Source organism: Onychomys torridus, chromosome 22, assembly GCF_903995425.1.
Source record: "Onychomys torridus chromosome 22, mOncTor1.1, whole genome shotgun sequence".
Lineage (NCBI taxonomy): Eukaryota > Metazoa > Chordata > Mammalia > Rodentia > Cricetidae > Onychomys > Onychomys torridus.
The window spans coordinates 27,952,179-27,977,062 of NC_050464.1; the positions used below are offsets into that span (position 1 = coordinate 27,952,179).

Here is a 24,884-nt window from a genome sequence, read left to right on the forward strand (position 1 = left end):
TGCACCCGAGGCCTTGTTCTGAGTGGTAGCTGGGCTGTTGGGATGCCAACCCTCTTACTTACCTACGTTCGAGGACAGGACCTGTGTTGATAGCCTGTGACTCTGCCGTCTGTCTCTCCATGCCAGACTCTGTCCTGTGTGCTCATTCAGAGTAACCGATTTGATGAGCACTATCAGTTTCTGCTTGTTACACACAAGCTGGTTGAGATTGGCCAGGGTCCCCCACCTTGCCATCGGAGGACCTGGGATTTGAACTCAGGCCTCTGGCTCCGGGCTCCTGCTTTCACCCTGCACACTCCTCAGTGTTCCCTCTCCACCCCGCAGACGGTGGCCGAGTGCGTCCTCTATTACTACCTGACCAAGAAGAATGAGAACTACAAGAGCTTGGTGAGGCGGAGCTACCGGCGCCGGGGCAAGAGTCAGGTGAGAGATGGCGCGGGCTGCTTGGCTTTGGGCCCAGGCCCCTGCCCGCCCTTGAGGGTCACTTGCTGGGTGGTCAGTATCCCTCAGGAGTGGCACCGTACATCATTAGGGTTCCCTCTATGGCATCTGACCTGAAGAGGCTGGTGGCGGTGCAGTATGGGAACAAATAGCGGCTTCTGTCTTAGCTGGGACTTCCTGGCCCAGGGCTGCCTGGTCCATATAGTCCTTACGGTTAAAAGGCCACATTTCAGGGTTGGAGAGCTGGCTCAGCAGTTAAGAGCGCCAGCTGCATTTGGGCTTGGTGGCGCACGCCATTAATCCCAGCACTCAGGAGGCAGAGGCAGGCGGATCTCTGTGAGTTTGAGGCCAGCCTGGGCTACAGAGTTCCAGGACAGCCAGGGCTACACAGAAATCTTGTCTCGAAAAAACAGAAAAGGGGGTGTGTGTGAAGAAAGGAAATAAAAAGGAGTGCTGGCTGCTTTTACAGAGGACCCCAAGTGTGATTTTCAGTGCCCACATGTTGGCTCACAACCAGCTGTAACTCCAGTCCCAAGGGATCTGATGTCCTCTTCTGGTCTCTATGGGTATCAGGCACATATATGGTACATAGATATACATGCAGAAAAAAAACACCCATACCCATAAAAAATTTTTAAGGTGCGACACATTTTCAAAGTAAAGACTGCCTGGGACAATATGGGGTGAACCACCAAACTCCCCCCACTCTGCTTCTTCACTGATGGATATTGGGGACGAGAAATAGCCAGTGGTCACCATGTCAGTTTCATCCCTTGGTGTCTAGAATGAGCCTAGAGTGTGAGTAGCTGGCAGCTTGCCGTTCTGCTCTCTGCCTCTGTGTAAATAAAGCTTTATTGACACAAAGCCATTACTGCACAGCCTGCAGCCTACAGCATCACTATCCACCTTTAGGAAAAGCTGGCTGACCTCTGGAAGATAATTAAATAAATGCATGGAACCCTGATACACAAAGGCCAGGGATTCTGGGAGTGTGGCGTTTGGGAGGTGGAGAGAGGCTGTGAGCTGGCCATCTTCTCTCCCAGATTGGCAAAGGTCAGGCCTCCTCGCACATTGGTCTGAACCATTACGAGCAAGGCCTGCTGTCCATGAAACAGGTGCTTTCCGGTTCAGTTTGATCGGGAGGCTGATCTGCTGAGACAATTGAAACGCCCCAATAAATACAATGCCTGGCAAGTTGGTAAATGTCTGCTGTGTAAGCATAAGAGCCCGGGTTCAGTCCCTAGAATTCACACCACAAGCTGGGTGTGGTAGCACATTCTTGTAATTCCAGTGAAGAGAGGTAGAGACGAGGATCCCGTGACTTGCTGGCCCTGGCCGGCCAGTCTACCTAATCAACAAGCTGTAGGTCCTAGAGAGACCCAGTCTCAAAATACAAGGTGGACGGCTCTTGAGGAACAAGACCTGGCCTCCATATACATGTGCACACAGACACAAACACACACTCGTGTGTGCATGCTCAGTGAAACACCCAGGGCTGAGTTTCTGTCCATTCCAGACTTTAAGGATGGCTGGACTTAGTCTGTGGCTGTGGTCTTCCAGCTCATTTTATGTGCCCACAGTGAGCTGGCCTGCCCTTGCTTCTGACAGATGTGTGACTCCACAGCTTTGTGGGACAGAGCAGTGGGTATGCTAGAGGTTTTGCTGGGGCACTCAGGAATTTTCTAGACTGGAGGACAAAAGGTCACTTAGACACCAAGCAGAAAGTGTGGTGAGGTCGGGAGGCTTTGGGTCTGCGGGAACAAGGGGCCTTGTTTAAATCTCTGTTCTCAGCCCTATAGAGAGAAGTACAGGGGACGCTACTGCCTGCCATGGTGGTAGTGCTGCTGGTGATGGTGATGGCTGCAATGGTAATAGTGATGTTGCTGATGGAGGTGATGGTTTTCATGATACTGCTGGTGATCATGGACTTCGGTGATGATGGTTGATATTGGTGATGGCAGTGATAGTGATTGTCTTAGTTACTTTTCAGTTGCCAAGGCAACTTACAGAAGAACGAGTTTATTCGGGTTTACCGTCCATCATGGCGGAGAGGCGTGGCAGCAAGTGGTAGGCGTGTCGACAGCAGCAGGAAGCTGAGGGCTCACATCTTGAAGCATAAGCTCCAAGCAGAGAGAACAAACTGGGGGTAACATGTAGCTTTTAAACCTCAGAGCTTGCCCCTGGTGACACACTTCCTCTCATAAGGCCACACCTCCTAATCCTTCCTAAACAGTGCTGCCAATTTGGGACCCAATTCAAATGCTTGAGAGTATGGGAAGCATTTCATTTAAGCCACCAAAGTGATGGTGCTGATTTTGGTGGTGGGGGTGGGGTGGGGGTGGCAATAGCTGTAGTAGCCACAGTGAGAATGGTTCAGCAGCTTAGGGGAGGAAGTGACTCCCTTTCTTTTTAGAGAGCTGAGAACGTAGCTATCAGGACATCCACTGGAGACAGACCAGGCACAGACTCACTCCCAGAGCTGTGGGAGCTGAGGGAAGACGTTTGTTCTTCTGGGATCATTCTGTAGTGGGGCTAGCCTGTGATCTCTGGTCAGCTGCACTGCCAGTGTGTTTCATGTGAGGCTGCGATGCTGGGCCGTGGATTCTAGGAACTGATTTTTCTGGGCTCTGTGCTGTGGCGACATGTCCTGAAACAGGCTAAGGGCGGAAAGCTGCTCCCACCCGAGGGTGGCCCTGTCCAGTGTGGCTGTGTCCTGTGGTACGGCTTCTGTCTCCATCTGCTCTTTGGTCCCTGTTCCCACTGGTGCCTCCAGGAGCCATCTCTCTCTGCCCATTTCTTTGCCATCTTGGGCACCCCGCACACTGTTCTTCATCCTCTGCACATCCCCTGGCTGCGGTGGCCCCTATTTATAGATGCTGTGGTGCCCGTGGTCCTGGTGTGGTTCCTGTGGCTGCAAGCCACACTCTGGCTTAGGAACACCACACGTGGCTATTCTGCTGCTCGGCACACCAGGCACTTCTCAGAGTCTCCCCAAGAGGAGCTCTTTGGACAGGATGAGAGCATGTATTGAGTGCTCACTGCATGCTAGGAACTACCATTACAGGGGAGTCCATGTGTTCAGGAAGACATCGGGAATTCCAGCAAGCCACCCCACCCCCCCACTCCCCAGGGAAGAGCTTCAAGGTAGACAAGACACCAGTTGCAACTTCCCGGGTCTTTAAGGTGCCAGTGCGTGATGTCTCCCCTCCAGCTCCACATCCTGCATGTCACTTTGGAGAAGTTACATTTCCTGAGCTGGCTGCCTCCTTGCCCAGCCCATGCACATGTCCCATGTCCACTGTCTGACCCCCCCCCCCCCCTTTTCCATCTCTGCCTTGGTGGGATTAAACCAAGAGAGGAACAGAGGCAGAGAAGTGACCCTGGGGACACCTGGGTGTTTAGCATCCATGCCCCTCTGAACACACTGGGGACTGAGTCTGTGGAGATGTCGACTCCCAGGTTTACCTACTTCTCTGATGGCCATCATGTCCTGGCCAGGCCTCTCCGGTTCTTCAGAACCTGCTGTTAGTGACTCTGAGAACCTCAGCCCTGGGGGCTAGCCCCCAAGCAGGGAGCAGGGTGGTGGCCGAGGGTAAGGTGCGCCTCAGGCACCCTCAGAGCCCTTTCTTTAGTGTCCCTACACAGACCGAGATAGCTGAGGACAGAGTAGCAAGTACTTCCCTGCAAGGCTGTCTGGCCAGGTCTCTACCATGTTAGTGTCCCGCACCTGCTCCGAGGCATCCATGCTGCCCTGGACCTGGTAGCCAGTCCTTCCCTGTGTCTTCCTCCTGCCCTGTGTCGGTGCTTGTTCAGTGGTCACACACACAAAAAAAAAGGCTATAAAGTCCTCAGGAAAGTCACTGGGTATCAGTGGTGGCCACCAGTGTCCTGTCAGTTCTCAGCCTCACCAGCCAGTGGTTGCTTTATTCTGGGCCAAGAAAGAGTGAAGCTTTCCTTGATCTTAGCTGCCCCTGGGCGATGAGCATAGCTGGCCGTTTGGAGTGGCAGACTCACCTTGTTGCTTAGCTAACAGCGTAACTCCCATTCCAGAAACTTCTCTGGCCTCTGCCTAGGGTGAGGCAGGCACAGGCATAGACTCTGGGGACAGTGACCGCCTGTTCTGGGGAGCAGGAGCAGGACCATTCTCTGGCATCTTTCCCCAAGCTACCCCATTGGCTGGACAGCAGACTGATGGCCGCCTCAGGACCCTAGCCCAGATCTGCCCTGAGGAGAATCACAGAGCACGCAGATGGACCGACCATGCCCAGAAGACAGGTGCTATGGTCTTCCTGTGGTGGTGGGGGACCTGTGACTGAGCAGGCGTGTCCCCAAGGGTAGACTAGGTCTCCTGGAGCATTTTCCTGCAGAGGCAGGGCATGAGACAGGAAAAGTCTGTTCTGGACTCTAGGCTAGCCGCTCTTGGTGGCAGAGGCTCTTTGCCCTCACATCCTGGCCCACGGTGTTCTGTCGGCTGCCCTCTGTCACACTGCTCTTCCCGGTCCTGGCCACACACGCTGGTCACTCTCTGCTGCTGTGCATGGCTTCCGCTCTGAGCTCTTGTCCTTTTTCTCTCTGGCCCTGTCTCCTGTCCGCTGTCTCCTGTCTGTCTGCCTTCCTGTCTGCCCGTGTTTCTGTGACCCCACGTCACCTCCTTTGTCCCCATCTCACCTCTTCGTCCACCCTTCCTCTCTCACCCTCACACCTTTTTCGGGTTGCTTGCCAAGGGGCACACGACCTTGTTCCCAGGCAGGGCCCAGATAGGTCAGGGCAATGTATGGTTGGCACTTTTCCTTGAGGACCTGCTAGCCCTTGCCTGTGAGGTTGCCAGAAGCTGATGGCTGAGGCCTGTGTGTCAGACCAAGCCACAGTGCCCAGGCCATTTGGATGTTGGTCACCAGTGAGGGAATTGTGCTTGAGTCTCAGACCTCAGTAGGAGCCCCCCTCCCCACCCCCGCTGAGGAGATGAAGCTCCTTGGGGCCAGTCTGTGGGGGGCTGCATAGCTGCTTTATTGAGGGTGTTCCCGGGCAAGGCAGACCCGTGCCAATTCAGGCCCAGCTGAGCAGGCATCCCTAGTTTCATGCCCATCTCTGTGCTGAGTGAGGAATCTGCTTAGGGCTGGCAGTTGGGCTGGAGAGGCTGAACCCTGTGGATAGAGCAAGCTGGGTCACCTACTTCTGTGGGAAATGAGAGCTTGTTATTGCTTCCCAGATCAATAGCCCTGGGAGTTGCCCATCATTGTCCATCAGGGAAGGTCCCACTGCACATGTTTGGGTCTGTTTTGATGACATTACTGTGAGCAGGACACATGAAGTCTTTGGACAGCCACTTTGAGGTGGTGTGGAGGAAGGGACTGCTGAAGTCCTGAGGCGCCACGTGAGCAAGAGTAGCTTTCAGGGATCTGACCCCAAGGGCTTCTCTAGAAGGCACCGGAGGCCAGACTTAGAAGATGGGACTGGCGGTAGTTCCAGAATGGGTGTCCAGGGTGTGGTGAGGACTACAGATTTTATTCTGGTGGTAGGGCAGGATCCTGGGGGCACAGGGAGAGCAAGAGAGGTGTGTGTGCACAGATTGGCACTATCATTCTGCTTTAGGTCCTTGAAACAGGGTCTCCCACATAACCTGGAACTGGGGTGGTGGTCAGCAAATCCCAGCAATCACCCCCCCACCCCACCCCCAAGCACTGGAATTACAGGCTCACACAGCTATGATGTCGAGTGCTGGGATTTGAACTTGGGTCCTTAGGCTTATACAGCAAGCACTTTTCTTTGTCTGCTGTCTCAGTCAGGGTTTCTGGTGCTGTGGTAAACACTGTGATGAAAAGCTACTTGGGGAGAAACAGGTTTATTTCAGCTTACAGTTCCACAGCACAGTCCATCTCTGAGGGAAGTCAGGGCAGGAACTCAAGACAGGAACCTGGAGGCAGGAACTGGAGCAGAGGCCATGGAGGAGTCCTGCTTACTGGCTTGCTTCCCATGGCTTGTTCTGCCTGCTTTTTATAGAACCCAGGGCCACCAATCCAGGAGAGGCACTGCCCACAGTGGTCTGGGCCCCCCATATTGTCATCAATCAAGAAATGCACCACAGGCTTACACACAGGCCAGTCTAATTTTCTCAATTGAGATTTCCTCCTCCTGAATGATTCAAGCTCGTGTCAAGTTGACGTACAACTAGCCAGCACACCCATCATGTCCAACCCCAGCCCCCACTTGATTTAAAATGAGGCCCCGGGACTGGGGGTGCAGCACGGGTACAGCATTTGGCTAGCTTGGGCCAAGGCCCCGGGCTTCATCCCAAGTTCTGTGGAAAAAATAAAAAATAAACAAGCCTGGGCCACCACGAATCGACTCCCGGGCACCCAGGCATGTGTCCCACGGTGCTCTGGGGAAGTATCTCGGCCACAGACAGCAGCCCAGGCTAGTGCTGGGAACCCTGTGCTGAGAACGAAGTGCTACTTGTCACCATGTAAATTCTTACTCTTGCCAGGCCCGAGCCAGGCCTCAGAGGGCCGCTGGAGCACACACCACGTCCTGCTCCCGCCTCACTATTCCAGCAGTGGGTATGACCTCACAGTCCTAGGCTGGCTGACCCACAGTGGCCACACAGCTGGACCTTGGAGGCACCACATGATGTAGACTCCCACGTCAGTTTAAAAGCTGATCTCTGGACTGGTGTTAGTCCCAGCAACTGTGAGGGAGGGGCAGGTGGATCTCTGAGTTCCAGGCTAACCAGGGCTACATAGTGAGACCTTGTATTAAACAGCAGTTCCCTGCCCCCAAGTCTCAAACTAACAAGGCATGCGTGTCTGTTAATGACAAGGTAGCTATGCTTTCCTTGGTCTTGATCACCACAAACCTCTGAAGCCCCAGTGCAGAGGCTGGGGACTCCTCCCAGGCAGGGCTGTGTTTGTGCCCATGAGGGGCTTGTCTTACCTTTGATCTCGCTTCAGTTCTGGCCTCGTCAGCTTCAGAACATGCCCTGTAGGATTGAGCTCCACACTGTGGAGGCCTTGGTGTCCCGTTGCAGACAAGAGTTTGTTTGAAATAGGAATGAAGTTGGCACTGTAACTTGGAGGAACCCGAAGGACCTGACGCTATGGTGGATGTCCCATCTGGCTGTAGACACATCTCTTTCCTGGCTCTGCTATGAAATGCTGTGTGACCTTGGGTTGCTTTACCTCTCTGTGACTTGTTTTCATCCTTGGAACAGGTGGAACATCAGGGTTGTTGGGAAGAGTGAGAAGCTCAAAGCTCAAAGATGTGATGTGAGGACACAGTCTTATCCTAGGGATGTTGTCAGCTGGCATCTGTTCTTATAGCTGTTTAAAAAAAAAAAAAATGAGTCCTTGCCGATATGACCAGATGCCGGCAGTGCCCTAGAGCCTTTCAGGGCGTCTATAGCACTGTGTTCTGGGGGTTGGGGACATACATGATTACCCTGACCATAACTGATAAATTGTCACTTACTACTGCAAGCTTGGGAGTCATGGGGGCGGGTAGTATTCCATAGGGGGTGGTGGCATTCTAATTCTTCTCCTCCTGGATCTGATCTCCAAGCTGGGGTTGCAGTCTCCCTGGTCCTTCCTTCTGCTCTGTGATATAGACTCCCTGAAATTTTCCCTCACTCTGATCTGAGGACCCCAGCAGTAGACTTGTAAGGGTTGGAGCCTCAGGGTTAGCCTGGAGTCTGCTTCCAGCCAAACTCGGCCCCCCACTTGCTTTTGCAAATAAAGCTTTATTGGCATATAGCCATTCTCATTTGTTCACACAGTGGCAGAGACAAGCCTGATTCCTTGGAGCCTGAAGTCCTTTTCACCAGCCATTAGATAAGAACTTGCTGGGCTGGAGAGATGGCTCAGTGGTTAGGAGCACTGGATGCTTTTCCAGAGGTCCTGGGTTCAAATCCTAGCACCCACATGGTGACTCACAACCATCTGCAATGAGATCTGGTGCCCTCTTCTGGCCTGCAGGCATATATGCAGACAGAACACTGTACATAATTAACAAACAAACAAACATAAATAAATAAAAGAACTTACCGGTCAGTGTGAGCGTCTGTAAAACTTGATAACCCACTGGAGCAGCCTAGGAATTTATTTTATTTTTGTTTGGACGGTCTTATATTGAGACATGATCTCACTATGTAGCCCTGGTTGCCCCTTTTAATATGCTGCAATCGCCCTGCCTCTCCCTCCCAGCTGTTTGGGGTTACAGGAATGTACCACTACTTCTGACTAAGCTGGGACACTTACAGTATTGATGCTTCCTCTAGCCAGAGACCATGGTGGTCTTGGTGAGGCTATGACAGCCTTTGGGCATCAGGAACCACAGCTCACAGCAGCCTATGTGGCCACTGCAAGCCCAAGATCCCTAGGCACAGCTGGCTGGTGCTACCAGCCAGCCTCGGAGGCTCTGTGGTTTGCCAGCTTCAAGCACCTGATCATAGGGACCCGGCACCCGCTTCAAGTCTCCCAGAAGCCAGCAGGGGCCAAGCACATGGCTTCATTCAGGCCAAGGCTCCGTTATACAGAAAAGAGGATCTCTGGCCGGGGCAGCCTTACCTCTTCTCTCATCCCTATCCATAGGGGCTCAGCCCGGGCTGCCGGGATACCTCATATGGTTCTTGCCACAGGCAGTAAGGTCTGGGTCCTAGGCTTGGTTCCAGGCTCCCCCCCCTCCCCGAATGCTGTGTGAAGCATTAGGGTCTGAAAGTAGGCCCAGACTGGCGGACAGACAGACATCTGGTGCCCAGCTGAGGAGCTAGCATCATGCATGGCTGCTTCTGGGTAGGGTGGCTGCCCTGGCCCCTCCTCTTCCAGGACATGGGGTTCTTGGTGGTGGGGAGGGTGACTCTGGGGACCCGGAGTGGACAGAATGTAACCTCAAGAGTCCATGGCTCTTGCTGTGCCTACCAGTGTGTCACAATGTCCTTGTCTGTCCCCCGTGTAGCCTAGTCCTGTGAAAGACAGGGCCTTAGAGCCACGGTAGACCACTGTTTTCCAACAGGAAGGAACAGGGCCGCCATCCCTCCCTCTCCCTCACACCTTGTGTTGGTGTGCCTTCTGCTGGTGCCGCTCCACTGGGCTCAGTGGACAAGGCAGGAATTGAACCCGTGTCAGGACATGGTGCTTTTCACACTTCCCTCTGACTCTTGCCTCTTCCCCCCACCCCCGGCTGGTTCCCAGCTGCCCCGGCCTCTGCGTTCCCCATTCCCCCATTCCCCCAGCTTCACCTGTCTCCCGTTTTCCCCCCTGCCTCTGCTCCCTGGACTGTAGCAGCAGCAGCAGCAACAGCAGCAGCAGCAGCAGCAACAGCAGATGGCCCGGGGCAGCCAGGAGGAGAAGGAGGAGAAGGAGAAAGAGAAGGAGACCGACAAGGAGGAGGAGAAGCAGGATGTGGATAACGAGAAAGAAGAGCCCAGCAAGTAAGACCCTGCAGCTGCTCAGCTCACACCTGGGCCCTGGGGAGCGGAGCCTGGCGCCAGTTTGGAGCCCCACTCAGTTCTCCCAGGCCTCTCCTCCCGGAAGCCTCAGCCCCTGCTCCCTCCATCCCCCGCCCTCTCCGCAGCCCCCCAGAGACCCAGGAGACTGATTGCTCATTTGAGCCCTGCTCCTGGACTCATAAATCCAGACAGCCACTTTGGCGCTCAGCCTTGCCTCTCCCCCCAAGGCTCCTGAGGTCCAAGAGGGAGAGGGGGTTGAAGAGTCTCAGGAGGACAGCTTGGATGCAAGCATCTGGCAGCCCCCACCATCCTGGTCACCCCCATCAGCACCTGGCAGCTCTAAGCTAGTGGGAGAAGGCGGAGGGGGCCGCAGGTGCCTGTGATGGGCCGGTGTGCATCAGCGCCTCCCCCTTCCCTGTCTCCACGGCTCCAGCCAGCATCTTTCAGGAAGATGAATGGACGACAGAGGCGATAAATCTGTCCCAGTTGCTTCTGAGAAGCCGGGTCCCCAGGTCATGTGCCGATCCCCCACCCCCCACCCCCCACAGCTGGGCTGGGCTGCTGTTCCCTAAGCATGCAGTCCTGGGTTACCCTGACAGATTGCTCTGTAGAGGCCCAGAATTACGTCCCCTGTGTCTAGTAAAAGGGCCCGTAGAGAGTCTCGAAGGCCTCTAGCAAAACTCCCTGGTTGGTGTCCACAATTGGAGTCAGTTGACTACCCAACAACTGCCCTTCCCTCCCAGACCTGGAGGGGCTCCTGCTGCCCTATTGTTACTAAGATGGTGCTGCAGAGGGCTGCCTGTGCATAGCGCCCTCTTTTGGCCAGCACCACCTTTCTCCAGCTCTGATAGAGAGACCCGAAGGTCTCTTTCAGTTGCCCTGGGGTTTCCAGCCCCGGCTGATCCATTCTGGTCTCCTTTTTCATGACTGCAGGGAGAAGACAGATGATACTTCCGGGGAGGATAATGATGAGAAAGAGGCTGTGACCTCAAAAGGCCGTAAAACTGCCAACAGCCAAGGCCGCCGCAAAGGCCGCATTACCCGCTCCATGGCCAATGAGGCCAACCATGAAGAGGCCGCCACCCCGCAGCAGAATTCAGAGCTGGGTGAGCAGGGGCTGGGGGCTGGGACACAGGAAGATTGGCTCCTGCTGGGATTCCTTGAAGTTGGACTGAACTGCCTGTAGCTGAGGGCCTGGGTCGCTGTGGTTGAGTTCAGGACCAAGTGTTTGGCTACTGAGCTCACTGTGACCCGGGCCATTTTCTCTCTGCCTCAGCATCTGCACGTGGACAGAGAGAAACTGCGTCCAAGAAGAATGTAAGAGATTCCAGGAGCCTAGAACCTGGACACGGGCAGAGCTTAGGACCCGGAAGAGGCTGTAACCTTAACTCCTCCCCTACCCAGGCCCTGTTGTCTTAAATCGGAAGATTGAGCCATGTGGCCATTTCCTTGGGGTGTTGAGAAGCTGGGTGAACTTACCTGCTAGCAGGATAGTTTCCCGGTGGTACCTGTACCTTTGCGGGTCTTGGTTTGGTTCCCCTTTCTGTCCTCCTTGATAATAAGAGGGCCGGCCAATAGACAGAGCTGAGCTGCATTTCCAGGGGCAGCCACCAGGGGCAGCAGTGTGCTCATCCTCTGCTGCAGGTCATCTTGGCTGCCTGGGGCTCTTCCCAGATAGTGATGTGAGACCTCTTTTATTTCTCACAGACCCTACTGTGGGCTCCCTAGATCTGCATTAGGCTCTCACTCCACAGACCAAGAGAAGTGGTTTGGGCCTTTATATATTAATTATATGGGTGCTGGGGCAGTATTCCTTACCTCAAGTCACTGATATAATTGGGATTTGAACTCAGCCTCGCTGACCACAGATCCTGTGTGGCTCTTGTGGGCATGTGTCAGCTGCCACTCAGTGGTAGTTTTCCAGAGGCACACACACTTCATGTGTACGAGAGTCCTGTAGGGCCTTGCCTATGCTGGGACAATGCTGAAGGGTAGAAAACACACCTTGGGTGTCTGTCAGTGTTCTAGACTCTTCTACCCTTAGCTTGTGAAGCCTCCCTTGGGGGTGTCCTTGGAAGGACGGGGGATTCTGTGAGGTCCGGGAGGTAGCCAGGGCTTGGCAGCAGGAATGGTGAGATTGTCATGAGGCAACCCCACCCACTCCCTTCCTGCCTTGAGCTACTTTCTGTCCTCTCTGTCCCTCCGTATGTATAGAGCACACTGTGCCTGACAGTTCCCAACACTCCCACCAGCAGGGGCTCATAGCTGGGCTCCAGGCAGGCCACCTGGGGAGTGGTTGGAGAGTAGTGTGTAGTCCAAACAAGGCCACCTCTGCCCCACGTGTGCCTGACTGTGTCCCTTCTGAGGGACCTCATTGTCCTTTGACAAGCTGGGGAGACTGTAACAGTCACCAGCACAACCAGAGTCCCCAGCCATGGTGACGTCACTCAATGGGACTTGGGGCAGATGCTGAGAAGCCATTTTGATGGTCATGGTTGGAGTAGCGCTGTGGGCATCTAGACTCTAGATTCTAGAGGGTAGCGCCCGAGGAACTGTGAGATGCCCTGCTGTGCACAGTGAGTGGGGGGGCCTAGCATGAGCATTGGGCTCTGTGGTAAGGGGTAGCTGGAATTGGGCCTCTGCTGCCTCAGAACAGACTGCTGGGAAAGCACTCTGGGGCTCCCACCAATCACCTCGTCTCTCTTTCAGCTTCCATGGAGATGAACGAGAGTTCTCGCTGGACTGAGGAGGAGATGGAGACAGCGAAGAAAGGTAAGGTGCCCTGATGGTGTGCCCTGAGTTTGTCCCAGGCACAGAGTGCCTGTCTTGCAAGGCTGCTGATGTACCTGGCCTGCAACAGATACATCAGATCTTCAGAGCCCGAGTTAGACCTGCCAGAGAATGGATCTGTTCTGTGAGTGGTGGGCAGGGTGTGTCTGAAATTAGGATAACTCAGGAGCCTGCAGGCTGAGTTGATGAGTGGCCAGCAACACTGGGCCCTGGGGACAGTGGACAAGGTGCTTGGTGGAGTCACAGTTCACTGGCCATCGGGGCAGGGCCACGGTGTCGGTGGCACAATAGGACTTCCTGTCACCACATGAGTGTGCATGTGGCTTTTATACGGGGTCCCGAGGGTGCCCATGCTGGGTGCACGTTTGGACTCTGTAAACATTTGGAATTTGTACCTGGGTTTTCTTGGTGTGTTCCACAGTGTGTGGGGCTGCAGCCCTGGGCCCAGCCATGGGAGTTGTCTACATCAAATTTAGGGGGTCAGCAGCTATTGGTGTCGAGCTGCTGGTGAACTTGTGACATGCGCCGTGACAGGCTGGGCTAGGCCATCATGCCCTCCAAGATTGGCACCTCGTAGTACCGCCCTGCGAGGAGTGAAAGCCGGGCCTTGAGGCTCTCATGAGTGGGTCTTCCTGACAGTCCCAGAGCTGGCACCTGTGAGCGTCTGTCTCTACTTTGCCTGTGCATTCTCTGAGACACAAAGCCACCTGCCCACTTGAGTGTGGCACTGCAGTTGGCTCCTGCCCTCTTTTTATTATTTTTTTTTTTTTTGTTTTCGAGACAGGCTCTCTCTGTGTAGCTTTGCGCCTTTCCTGGATCTCGCTCTGTAGTCCAGGCTGGCCTCGAACTCACAGAGTTCTGCCTGGCTCTGCCTCCCGAGTGCTGGGATTACAGGCATGTGCCACCACCGCCTAGCTCCTGCCCTTCTTTTACCCCATTCCTCTCTGAGAAGTCGCTCCTGTCCCATCTCCCCCCCCCCCCCCCCCCCATCATCCCTCCCATTCCTCTCCAAGAAGTCGCTCCCGTCCCGTCCCCCCTGTCCCTGCCCCCTATCATGGACAAGGAGGTGAGGCTGAAAGTCTACCACAGATCCAGAGGAGATAGTCCCTCACCCTCTGCCCAGGCCCTACCCTGCCCCTGCCATGCCCTGTGGCTGAGGCTGCTGTGTTCAGTCTGTGTGTGTGGGTGGTGGGAGCCAATGGCTTTTACCTGGAGCTCCAACACTGCCACCACCACCTGGCTCCCCCTCTCATGGGGTCTGTTGAGGGTCTAACGGGCCCAGCAGGGGTGTCCCACACCACCTGAGAGCGGCCACCAACTTGGGGGATGCTCTCAGTGTTCCTGATTCTCCACTTGGACATGTGTCTTCCCTGATCTGCACTCTCCCTCACCCAAGGTAGGCCTGGCCTGGGGGCAGGACCATCGCTCAGAAAGAACTGTGGGCAGGGTGGGGTCTATTCTCGGGGCTCTGTCTTTAGCCGCTGGGTGTAGTGTGCAGTCACCCCAGAGGGGCCGCATTGCCAGTTCTTTGTGTTTTTGTGTCTACGTTGTGGTTTGTGGTATGAATTCTAAAGAGACTTTATGTAATGGTCTGATTCCCTTGGTTTAATGTCTGCAAAATGTGCATCACAGACTTGACCACTGGAAAGCAGTCTATTAACCTGGGCATGGTGGCACACGCCTGTCATCCCAGCCCTTGGGAGGCAGAGGCAGGAGGACCATGAGTTCAGTCACATAGCAAGTGGGAAGCCAGCACGGGCTACAGGAGACCCCGTCTCAAAACAAACAACAAGACAAAACACACCTACACATACCCACAATGGTGCGCTACAACTTCCCACACCCTCGATGGAAATCCCGTACCCATTATCGGTCCCTCCTGCCCATCAGTCCAGGGTGAGGCAGCACTAATGGACTTCCGGTCTGTGGCTGGAAGTCATTTCGCCCTGACACTTACAGGAACGATTCCTGCCGCATGGTCCTGATGCTGGGCTGCACTCACTTAGCGCTGTTCTCAGGGTTCCTCGCGTACCTATGAAGGCTGCAGAGCTACATGAACCACATGAGGTGCAGCCCCCCCCCCCCCCCCACACACACACAGCCTGTGGGCTCCCCTGGTGACAGAGTGGTGGGTTGTTCCTGCCTTGGGCTTTGCACGCTGCTCTAGGCTTGTGACCCCTCTGCTTTTATCCACATGTGGGTCTCGGCATAACAATGGTGCAATTGCTCAGGGAAGTGCCCACCTCCCCCCATATCGGTGAAGCTTTTGCGGCCCCTCAAGTATTCTCGGGCTGTCACCAGCCTTCTAGCTGTTGCCTGACACCAGGAGGCTGCTCGCTCTCTCTTTTGGAAGGGCAGAGGAGGTGGGAGGAGGGCGGGATGACTCACAAGCCGGGATGGAGCGCCCTGATGCCACTGTCTCAAGGTTAGGACCTGCAGAGAGGGCCGTGAGCTCGTCCCCAGTGATCCTGGGGCCCATGTGCACCGGCCCTGCTCAGTGACATTTGAAATAGCGCCGTGAGCGCCGGCGCGGGCTGCTGCTCTGAATTACAGCAATCTGGACAATTATGCCTGCTCGCAGTGGCTGCTGATGGCTGTTCCGGAGGCGGGGGCGGGGAGGCAGGTGCGCACAGCCCGTGGTAGCTCCTTTTCCACTGCCTGTGGGGGTGAGAGGCTAAGAATGTTCCAGAGCACCCTGCTGAGAGCGTGCTGACAACTTGAGAGGAAAATGACCCCAGCCAAGCGGTGTCCCAAGCAGATGGTACTCACCCATCCTTAGCCCAGTGTGAGGTAGGAGCCTACAGTGAACCAGGCCCTCCAGAAACCCAGGCAGGTAAGCAGCCAGGTGTCCCGAGAGCCACCGGAGCATCCTTCATAGCCCAGCTGTGACAGACAGCTGCAGACGAGTTCAGCCCTGAGAGGAACCTAGTTGGACTTCCTGTCTGTGGGATCCCAGGCCACTTACTTTCTTCATCTATAAAACTAGTCAGTGACTTCAACACAGTAGGACATGTTTCTCTCCCTACTCAGGGGGCTAGAAGTATAAAGTTGAAGTGGGGGCAGGGCCATGTTCCTTCCAAGGCCTCCAGGGAAGGTTCTGTACCCATTTTGGGTGGTGGCCACCCAGGGCTGGCTGGCCTCCATCCTCTCATGACCTCGCCACCCCTCCCCCATGTGTCCGGATTTCCCTTCCCCCTCCCTTCTCCTTTTTTTTTTTTTTTTAAAGACAGGGTCTCTTTGTAGCCTGGGCAGGCCTTGAACTTGCAGAGGTCCCCACCTCTGTGATGAAAGTGTGTCACCACACCTAGACACAGATTTCCTTCTTGTTGGCCCACCCCATCAGAATGGCCATCCTGCCCTGTGTCCCCTCTCTTGACTTCGCCCTTTTCCGTGTGTATAACTTCTGGGTAGACGTACAACTTGTGTTGGGAACATTGTCCAGCCCAGCCACATCTTTATGGCTTCACTGATTAATAAATAGTCAATAGTTGATCTTCTGATGCCTTAGGCATATTGGCCCCTTCACCGCCCCTTACCTCTGCAGCTCCTTGGTCTGGTGGCCTCCACATTTCTGCCTCCATTTATCTGCTCTCTATCTAAAAAGAGGCAGGCAGGTCTACCTGTCAGGTTTCTCATCAGGGTAGAAGGAGCCAGATGTGCGCAGCCCTTGAGTATACAGTGGACACTCAGGTGACAGACTGCAGGTCAACACATGGGCTGGACTGGAGTCCCACCTCTGCCTCTATGGAATCGGCCCAAGTGGGTACCTGTAGTATGGGTTGATCTTTGCCCGTGTCCTTGGGGACGTTATGCAGGGACATGGCCTGCCAAGCAGTTTAGCCTCAGTGGAAGGCAAGCTTACTATGGAGGAAGAAGACACTTCATCTCCATCCCGCTCTGAGGCAGCTGCTCTTATTCAGCTAAGGAAGTAGGCCCAGAGATGTTGAGTGTGCCACCCAAGATCTCAGAGCTGAGAAGCGAGGGAGCTGGGATTGGAACCCAGACTCTCCAGTTGCAGAGCCGGACTGAGTGGCAAGGGGATTAAATCGATTGGTGCCCGGGGCTAATGTTTTTCCAAGTAATGAAGGAAGGAAGGGCAGGCAGTGGAGCAGATAGCCCTGTGTCAGGAACAGTGCACTCAAGTGAGACATGTTAGAAACACAGACAATGAGGACGTGACAGGCAGGAGTGGAGAGACCACAGTGGCTTTGGTGACAGAGGTGGAGTTTGGGAGTTTTGCTATTATTTGAAGAGGGTGAATGGAGCTGGAATCTGGCAACCTGATAGCCCGTGGTGTGTGTCCGTCCGTGTGTCCCCGTCCATCCCCACGCATGCAGGTGTGTGTGTGGGGGGGGGCTGCGCTGAGGGGGCAGGGCTGCCCTCCTGGGCTCACACTGGGTGGAGCCAGAGCCTGAGCAGGAAACTGCCTCCTAAGGAATTAGGCATACTCAGGGACCTGGCCCCCTGCCTGCTTTAGGGCAAGGGCCACAGTGGGAGGGAGGGGCCTGTGGGGCTAGGCCAATGGCCTCAAGTTCCCCCAAGGAGACATCAGTCTGGCCTGGAGTTCTGACCCTGGGCAGAGCCAGTGGTTGGAGGGTAGGAGTACCTCCACTCTGCTTAGATCAAGGGGACCACATGCTATTTCCAGGGCAGGCAGGCAGGCAGTGGAGGGGAGTGTCCCCTGCCCGTGGATGTGGTCTGGTCTCATCTTTTTCATGGTTGAGTACCTAGACCTGGTGGGGAGGTTCTCAGCCACTGTTCTGTCGGAGTTCATACTGTCCCCACTGCCAGGCCAGGCTGACCTTTCCAAGAATGCACTGTGTGTCTCCTAGGGGGCCCTGTGCACAGCAGTGAGGCAGCCTGGCCAAGTGGGTGGTGTGCCCAGCCAGTGGCTGGTGTGCTGAATTCAGAGGCCATGCGTGCAGGGCTAGGCTCCGTCTGAGTGAGCAGATGATGAGGGGGATGGAGATCTCCATACGCAGGATGGAGATGACCCTGGGAGAGCATGTCTGGAGGTTCTTGTCCTCTTTTGTGTTGTGATTCTCAGGGAGAAAGCAGGGCTCCTGTATGGATGCAGGTATGGCCAGACAAGGGGCTGCCTCTGGGCTCTCGTGGACTCTCGTGTCCCGAAGGAGATGTCATCAGCTCCCGCCTTCCCTCACTCTGAGCCAGCACCGACTCCTTTCTGAGGAAGGACAGCTAGAGAATGACCTTTATGACCCCATGTTCCCATGTGCAACTTGTTTCTGCTTTGCCTATGAGAGTGGCATGGTTGAGGAGTACGCCTTAGTGAGACGTTCTTCCCAGATGTATAGCCCACCAAGGTGCTGGGGACAGGGCATTCTGACCCTGCAGACCCTGCAGACCTTTGGCTCTGTAGGTGGGCAGATGGCCCTTGTGACTGTCTCACAAGTGTGTGGCGTGGTATGGAGTACTTCCGTCGTACTGGTGATGGAGGTGTAAAGTTGAGGTGGGTCTTAGGCTGACTGGAGGACTGGAAAGTGGCGGGGCAGGTTCAAGGGTGGGGTCATCCCAGCTGCCCCCCACGGGGCTCCCTATGACCACAAGGCACACGGGAAGTCTCTGGGCGGCTGACGCTGGTGCTCAGTGATCACACATCCCTTGAGTCCGGTGCAGGCTCAGCATTTTTTAAGGAAGGAGAATGGGGCTGAAGGATCCAGGACAGGGAGGGTGGTTTCTCTCACTTCTTAACGCTGGGAAGGTTTTGTTTTGCATGTGAGTCAAGAAGTTGGCGGTGAGGGTAGAGGTTCAGGTGGGGTGTCCCCCTAAGCTTCTTCCTGGGAGGAGCTGGGAGACCCAGACTGTGAGAGAGCGGGCCCTCCCGTGTGTTGTCCCACGTCAGAGTGCTAGAATGTTCCAGGACATAGATGGAGGGGGAGCTCTGCAGGAGGCTTATGCAGACCTCTGTGGAGGGGATCACAGCTGGAACAGTCACAGCCCCTGAGCCACTGGGGCACTTCAAGGGCTCCAGGTAGCACATGAGAAAGGGTCACCTTGGCCACCATTTCCTCCTTCCTCTTGTGGCTAATGGGCTCCTTCAGTCAGTCCTCTGCCAGCCTCAGGCCCTGACTCAGGCCCCCTGCCTCACTTCCTGTCTTGGCCAATTTCACTTCCTAAGTAGCTGCCTCTAACTCCTTCCTTAGAAATTAGAAGTGGGGTGGGAGAACCCAAGAGCGCAAGGCAGGCTGGGGCAGCAGTGAGCACGTGGGGCCAGCGCTCCCAATATTGGGGACACCTTAGCCAACTCAGGAGTCCCCAAGACTTGACCCTGCAGCCCTTCTTCCAGGATGGACACTCATGGGACCTTCATGGATCCCAGCCTCAGACACTCAGGTGTCCTGAGCTTCATTCTTTTCTTGCTGTCCGAGCACCCATAGGTTTGGAAGGGCAGCAGTTATGGATGGGTACAGCAGAGGAGCTGGGTTCAGGGAGTTGACACTGTGGAGGTGAAATACCCCTCCGAGGGCCAGAGGCAGAGCCCAGAATGCTTCCCAGACATGTGCAAATATCCTGGGGCCTTCTCATGGTTGGGAGCAGCAGAGCTGTTTTCTGGGGGCTCCTCAGCCCCGGAGCCTTTGGGTTTCCTTCCAGTAACACACAGACATTTCCACAGGGGGTGTGCTCACAAAAGCCCCCTTTGAAGTTCCCCTGTGGAGCACAGTGGGATTCTATGGGAAAGACCTGGGTTCTCAGCAGTATGGGGATCTCTCCGCCAGCTGGCATGGGATGTGGCTGAGCACACAGGGCCAGGGATACAGGAAAGCTCCAAGTTGTCTGTCCCTGTCCTCTGGGCTTCTAGAGCAGAATGGAAGGGCAAGGGCTGGGGGGAAGAGCTGGTTGTGGAAGTCAGCCTGACTGGATGCTGTTGTAGAAGGCAGCTCGGTTGTCTTGGCCTCCAGGGAGCTGTTGGGACCTTATAGCAGGTGCTCTCAGAGAAGAGAGGATATAGTAGGCAGCCAGAGTCTCCATACCCTAGGCTAGACCTCTGGGAGCCCCAGGTCCTTCCCCCACCCCAAATGGTTGGTGGTATCAGAGTACTCCCAAGTAGATCCCAAGTTCCCCAACCCCCATCCCCATCGAAAGCTAGCCAGTCCTGGCCACCCACAGCCCTCTGGGAGGCTGGTCCAGGCTTTGGGGGCCTGTGAGGAAGGGGGGGTACGACCGCAGGTGGAACCGGCTGGCTGGCGGGGAGGGCTGGCGGGCGGGCGGAAGAGGCTGCTTGCTCCCTGCCTGCCTGCCGGGGGTGGGAGCTCTGTTTTTCTGGATCCCTCAGTCTGTTCTTACCGCTGCTGACGCTGCCACGGATGGGGAGAGAGGGAGGGAGCCTGTGCCAGTTGGCCCGCCCAGCCGAACCTGGGCCTGTGCCCGGCCCCCGCCCGCCCCCGCCCGCCGCGTCTGGAGGTCACATTCAGTCCTGACGCGGCTCGCTGGGTCAGGCAGCAAGAAGAGCCGAGCGGAGCCCTGGGTCCCATAGCCCGGCCGCTTAGGGACCCAGCTCCCCGGTCCTGTCCTGCTCAGTGACGCTCTGGATTTCATGCGGCTTGGTGGGTCTGGGGGCTCCCCGCCAGCACCCTCCCCAAGCGTCCTCCCTGAGAACACTGGTGCCTGGGAGAACTGTGGACGCCGCGTGCACACTGGTGACGCCTGGCACAGAGAAACCCGGCACACAGAACTGACAACTTCCCGCTGCTGTCGTTGCCCGCGTCCCCCTCCCGAGCGGGAAGGGCACCGCTCTACTCCCTGAGGCAGCTGGTGGCAGCGGCTGGAGGAGTCCTGGGCCCCGTGGGGCGGCCAGCAGCTCCCGCCCCCGGCTCTCACCCTCATTGCTGCTGAGGATGTGATCAGAGCTGGAGCCAGGGCATACCAGCAAGAAGCCCCCAGGAGCCTCGCGGCCACAGCCTCCTGATCACGGCTCCGCTCCCTGGAGCATCCTTCCAGCCGGATGTTTCCGGAAAACTTGGCCGAGGGGGAGACGCAGATGAGAGGATGTGAGTGGCCCCCTGGCTGGGGATCGGGCTGGAGGGTGGGCTGGCTGGTGACAGTGACTTTGATGGGGTTACAGGAAATTGCGGCTGGAAGTGTGGTGGGGGGAGTTGGAATTTTGGACCCGTGGCCGCAGCTTGCCTTTCCCTGGTGTCCCTTCTTGCCCTTCTAGGTGCAGCCAAGATCTCCTGGAGGGAGGCTGCACTCATCTGGGCTCCAGGCTCGGCTGGGGCATTCTCAGAGGGGCTCCCCGGGGTAGGCAGAGCTGTCTCCACATCATGGGATGTGAAGTGCTCTGGCACCCCAGTGTGAGGAAGCCCAGTGTCTTCCCAGGGCTGTGTGGCACATTCGGGGAAAAGGCTCCTCAACAGCTCTGCCCAGTGCTCCTTGGTGGCCACACGTGTTCAGGAACAGCTGAGTGTCACCCCCACCCCGTCGGTTCTGGCTTCTATAAGCTGAGTTAGTTAAGGGACCCAGCCGCCCAGCTCCTTGTTGACTTAACTGAATTTGGAAATGTCTGCTCCCCAGGGTCGGGCCACCCCCAGCTCGTCAGTCACCCCACCCCCAACAGTTCCAAATGGAGACCTGCCCTGGGGTTCCGGGCCTGCGATCCCTCGGAGGCCTGACGTGTTTGCTGGGCCCTCTTGGCCCGCGCTCGGGAAATATAAATAAACGCAGCCCCAGCCGCCAGGTTCTAGAAGTGGCAGCTGCTGCTGGCGCGGGTAGAGGGAAAGGTCAGGGGCTGAGTTACACTTGATCCCGAGCCCTGGCCCTCCCTGCCTCCTGTCCTTGAGGATCCCTGAGAAGCAGCCCTGGAGCCACGTGGCTCTTGTGGTCACTGCAGGCCAGCAGGTGGCCTGGCTATCCAGTGCCTCCCCCATACCGTGGGGCCCCCGAGGCTGCTCCAGTGGGAAGCTGAGGCTTCAGACCCATTTCTGAGCTGGCTGAGGTGGGTGGGAAACTCACAGTCCCAGTCTTGGCCAGGGTGTGGGGGCGGGGCAAGACAGACTCCATTCAATGCTATGCAAACCTAAGGGGCCACTGGCTGGTGTGTTTGGGGCTTTTGCTGGTTCCTTTGTTTGTAGTAAGCCACCAACTGGGGTTTGAGTGAGGGGGGTGGGTGAGGATGGTTAGCACTTGCCTTCCTCCGCCCCAGCAATTAGTTACAGCCCCGTGTTCTGCTTTGACTTGACTTGTGTGGAAGAAATTGTCTTGAAGCTCGGTGATGGGAAATCTGAGCATTATCACAAAGTAGCTTTGAGTCTCTGGCTCTGGCACAGTTCAGCCTCTTAACCTCCATCCCCAGGGGCAGGTTGTCACTGCCACGGGAAAGTGGCCAGCTTTGCCTTCAGGGAAGCTGGGGCCCACTGAAGGTGGGTGAGGCATGACCAGAGGGTCCACAGCCGGCTAGCCCAGGGTTTGTGGCCTCAGAGCTGAACGGAGGATGCCACTCCATATGGAGCTTGTGGCCAGTGAGGTCTGTGGCCTTGGTGGGCTTGGAGGGCCTGCAGATCTGGAGTGTCTTCTACCATGTGGTCTCAAGCTGTGACTTGGGAAAGATCCATCCTTGGCTGCCTCAGGTGGGCCCGGAGTCTGGTGTGGCCCTTTAGCGGTGAGGGCCCAAGCTCCTCACCCTGCTCCCTTCCTCAGCTGGGCCCTGCTCCAACCTCTGCTCTTCCACGGCTTTTTTCCCTTCACCTACGGTGAGACCGGAAAACAGGCTTGTTCTCCTGAGGCCTCTCTGCAGCTGTGTAGTGTCAGGGCTGGGTCACCAGAGCTCCCGCCCAACTGGGGAGGGAGAGATGAGGGGAAAGTTGTGTGTTCTGGCCCCTAGAATCTGAACCGAGGCCTCCCTTGGGGCCATGCCTGTCACTGTCATTTTCCTGTTCCCTGTCTGTGTGCTCCTGGGTCTGGGACTGGCATGAGCCCTCACCTGCCCTCCGCCCACAGGCCTCCTGGAACATGGGAGGAACTGGTCAGCCATCGCCCGCATGGTGGGCTCCAAGACCGTGTCCCAGTGTAAGAACTTCTACTTCAACTACAAGAAGAGGCAGAATCTGGATGAGATCCTTCAGCAGCACAAGCTGAAGATGGTGAGTCAGGCTGGGCCCCTGGGGACTGGGGACCACCAGGCCTCCCACAGCCAGGCCCCCCTCATGTGGACCCTGGCCGCCTGGCGCCCGCATGGGGAGGTGCAGGTGGGCTGGGCCCTGACTCAACCAGGAATCCGCTGCCGCCACCACCACCCTCAGCTCCATGGATTGGAGACCCAGAGGCAAAAGAGCCCTAAGTGAGCAGCCCGGCTTCCGCCTGACTGCCCCTTTGAGCATTGGAGCTGAGGTGAAAGATAGCAGGTCCCAGAAGTCAGAGGCCGGAAGAGGACTTGGGGGCCAGACACATCCCAAACGGAAATGGGGAAAGCTGCGAGGTGTCTGTCTCCATGTAGGATCTCTTTCGCACCCATGGCCAGGAGGGCCTTGGGGAGCCACCCCACTGCCTTCTCCCCCTCCCTCTATCCCCTCTCTCATCACGGACACACTTAGGATCATCATCTCAGGGCTCTTCGGTCACCTAAGTAGAAGCGTGTATGCACAGCTGTGTAACTGCCACCCTTGCCTTCAGCCTCCTGTTGTAGTCAAAGGCTCGGGAGGGGGCCTGGCATCCACTCCTCCATGGGTCTAAAGTCTCGTGGGTTTCCGTGCAACTGAAGATGCATTACTCTCTCCTGCAGCCTGCCAAGGCCCAGAGCAGGTCGCACAGCAATGCATGGCATCGCATGGCTGCAGCACAATAGGGCAGGCCAGAGATAGCATCCTTCCACCAGAACCCTGCTCCGTCCCCATGCAGAATGCAGGGGCAGCCTCCTCAGCCCCCGGGGGCTCCAGCTCTCACCCTCATGGCCCTGGCACTGCTTCCAGTTCAGGTTTCTCTGAGGGTATGACTGCCCAGCTCTTCATGTTTCCAGGGGCCTACTCCCTCTGCTCCCAAGGATCCCCAATGGGGCAAGGACCCGCATACTCAGTGGGTTACAGAGAGGGGCCCGAGCTTGTGAGTTGGGCAGCCACGTGACCTGAGTGATGCTTTCTCTTCATCCAGAAGGTGAGGGGACTGTAGGTGGTCCCATGAGTCAGGAATGAGATGCCTGTGGGGGGGAAGCACTCTGTGGGGCTTCCTACCTGCTTGTTGTTTGTTACACAGCCTACTTACCAACCCTGTCCTCTGGGTGTATGAGGCCCTTGTGGTCACTATGCAGTGATTACCACTATGTGTTGATAGACACTACCCAGGAGACCTGTATGTGTGAATCTGGGCTCTGCCACTTGTATGTAGGCTGGGTGGCTTTGGAGAAGTGTCTTGACTTCTCTGTGCCTCAGTTTCCCTGACTGTGAAATAACAACTGGATAACAGCCGACTCCGAGGTCTCTCGGGGAGGGCGTCTTCCTCACAAGTGCCAGTGTAGTACTTGGAAGGGGCCATGAGGCAACTTGCTTACCAGTTCCCCACCAGCTAAAGCCACGGGGGTGCTGTTGGCAAAGAGGCTCAGGGTACAGGGGCCTTCTGAGTGTGCTGTGTCTGTCCCAGGTGAGAGATGGACACACACAGGCATGCACTGGGTCACTCACTGCAAAGTGCAGAGGGCTCTGGGCCAGTGGGTTTGTTCCCTGGCTCTGCCGCCCTGTGGCTGGTGCTCAGGGCACACAGCTTGGCCCCCAGGCCTCAGTTTCCACCTGTGTAATAAAACAGGGATGGGGGAGACACCCACTCCAAGAATGTGTGAGGAGCCAGTGCCTTCCGCTGTGGAAAGTTGAGCATCTGGCCCAGGTCACCGAGTAGGACAGAGTCTGAGTCTAGTGGGCAGAGGTGTGGTTGGAGTTTCTGGAGGAGCTGGCTACTCCATGGTGGGGTGTGGGAATCGTGGTGAGCACTGAGCTAAGTGCAACGGAACCATGCTGCTAGAAGGGGGTCCTTGTCCCTGGCTTTGTCATTTAGGTGGCTGCCCTGGTGGCAGCCTGTAGAAGAGGTATGCTGATTTCCTCTCCAGCTGACCCGGAGAGTAGGCTGGTCCCGAGGACCGCTATAAGAGCAGTAAGCAGAGGCAGATACCCCAGAAGGACAGGGCAAGCACCCCATTGTGGGAGTATGTGAGCTGGCCTTTGTAGACGCCCCTGTCCTGGGCTGTCTGCTTCCCACCCCCTCAACATTGGGCTGC

The 24,884-nt window shown here is 56.2% G+C and overlaps 1 protein-coding gene across 11 annotated transcripts in view; it reads left to right on the plus strand.

Annotated features, from left to right (window-relative positions):
- Ncor2 (nuclear receptor corepressor 2) overlaps positions 1 to 24,884 on the plus strand; it is a 159,049-nt gene that overhangs the window by 96,080 nt on the left and 38,085 nt on the right. For 7 of the 11 annotated variants that reach the window (XM_036172164.1, XM_036172165.1, XM_036172158.1 and 4 more), the window contains exons 14-18: positions 325 to 423; positions 9,714 to 9,862; positions 10,814 to 10,986; positions 12,590 to 12,652; positions 22,625 to 22,767. In XM_036172164.1, the coding sequence (XP_036028057.1) occupies positions 325 to 423; positions 9,714 to 9,862; positions 10,814 to 10,986; positions 12,590 to 12,652; positions 22,625 to 22,767 (627 nt within the window). The remainder of the gene's footprint in view (positions 1 to 324; positions 424 to 9,713; positions 9,863 to 10,813; positions 10,987 to 12,589; positions 12,653 to 22,624; positions 22,768 to 24,884) is intronic. The other 4 variants (XM_036172160.1, XM_036172163.1, XM_036172169.1 and 1 more) reach the window with 1 other exon arrangement.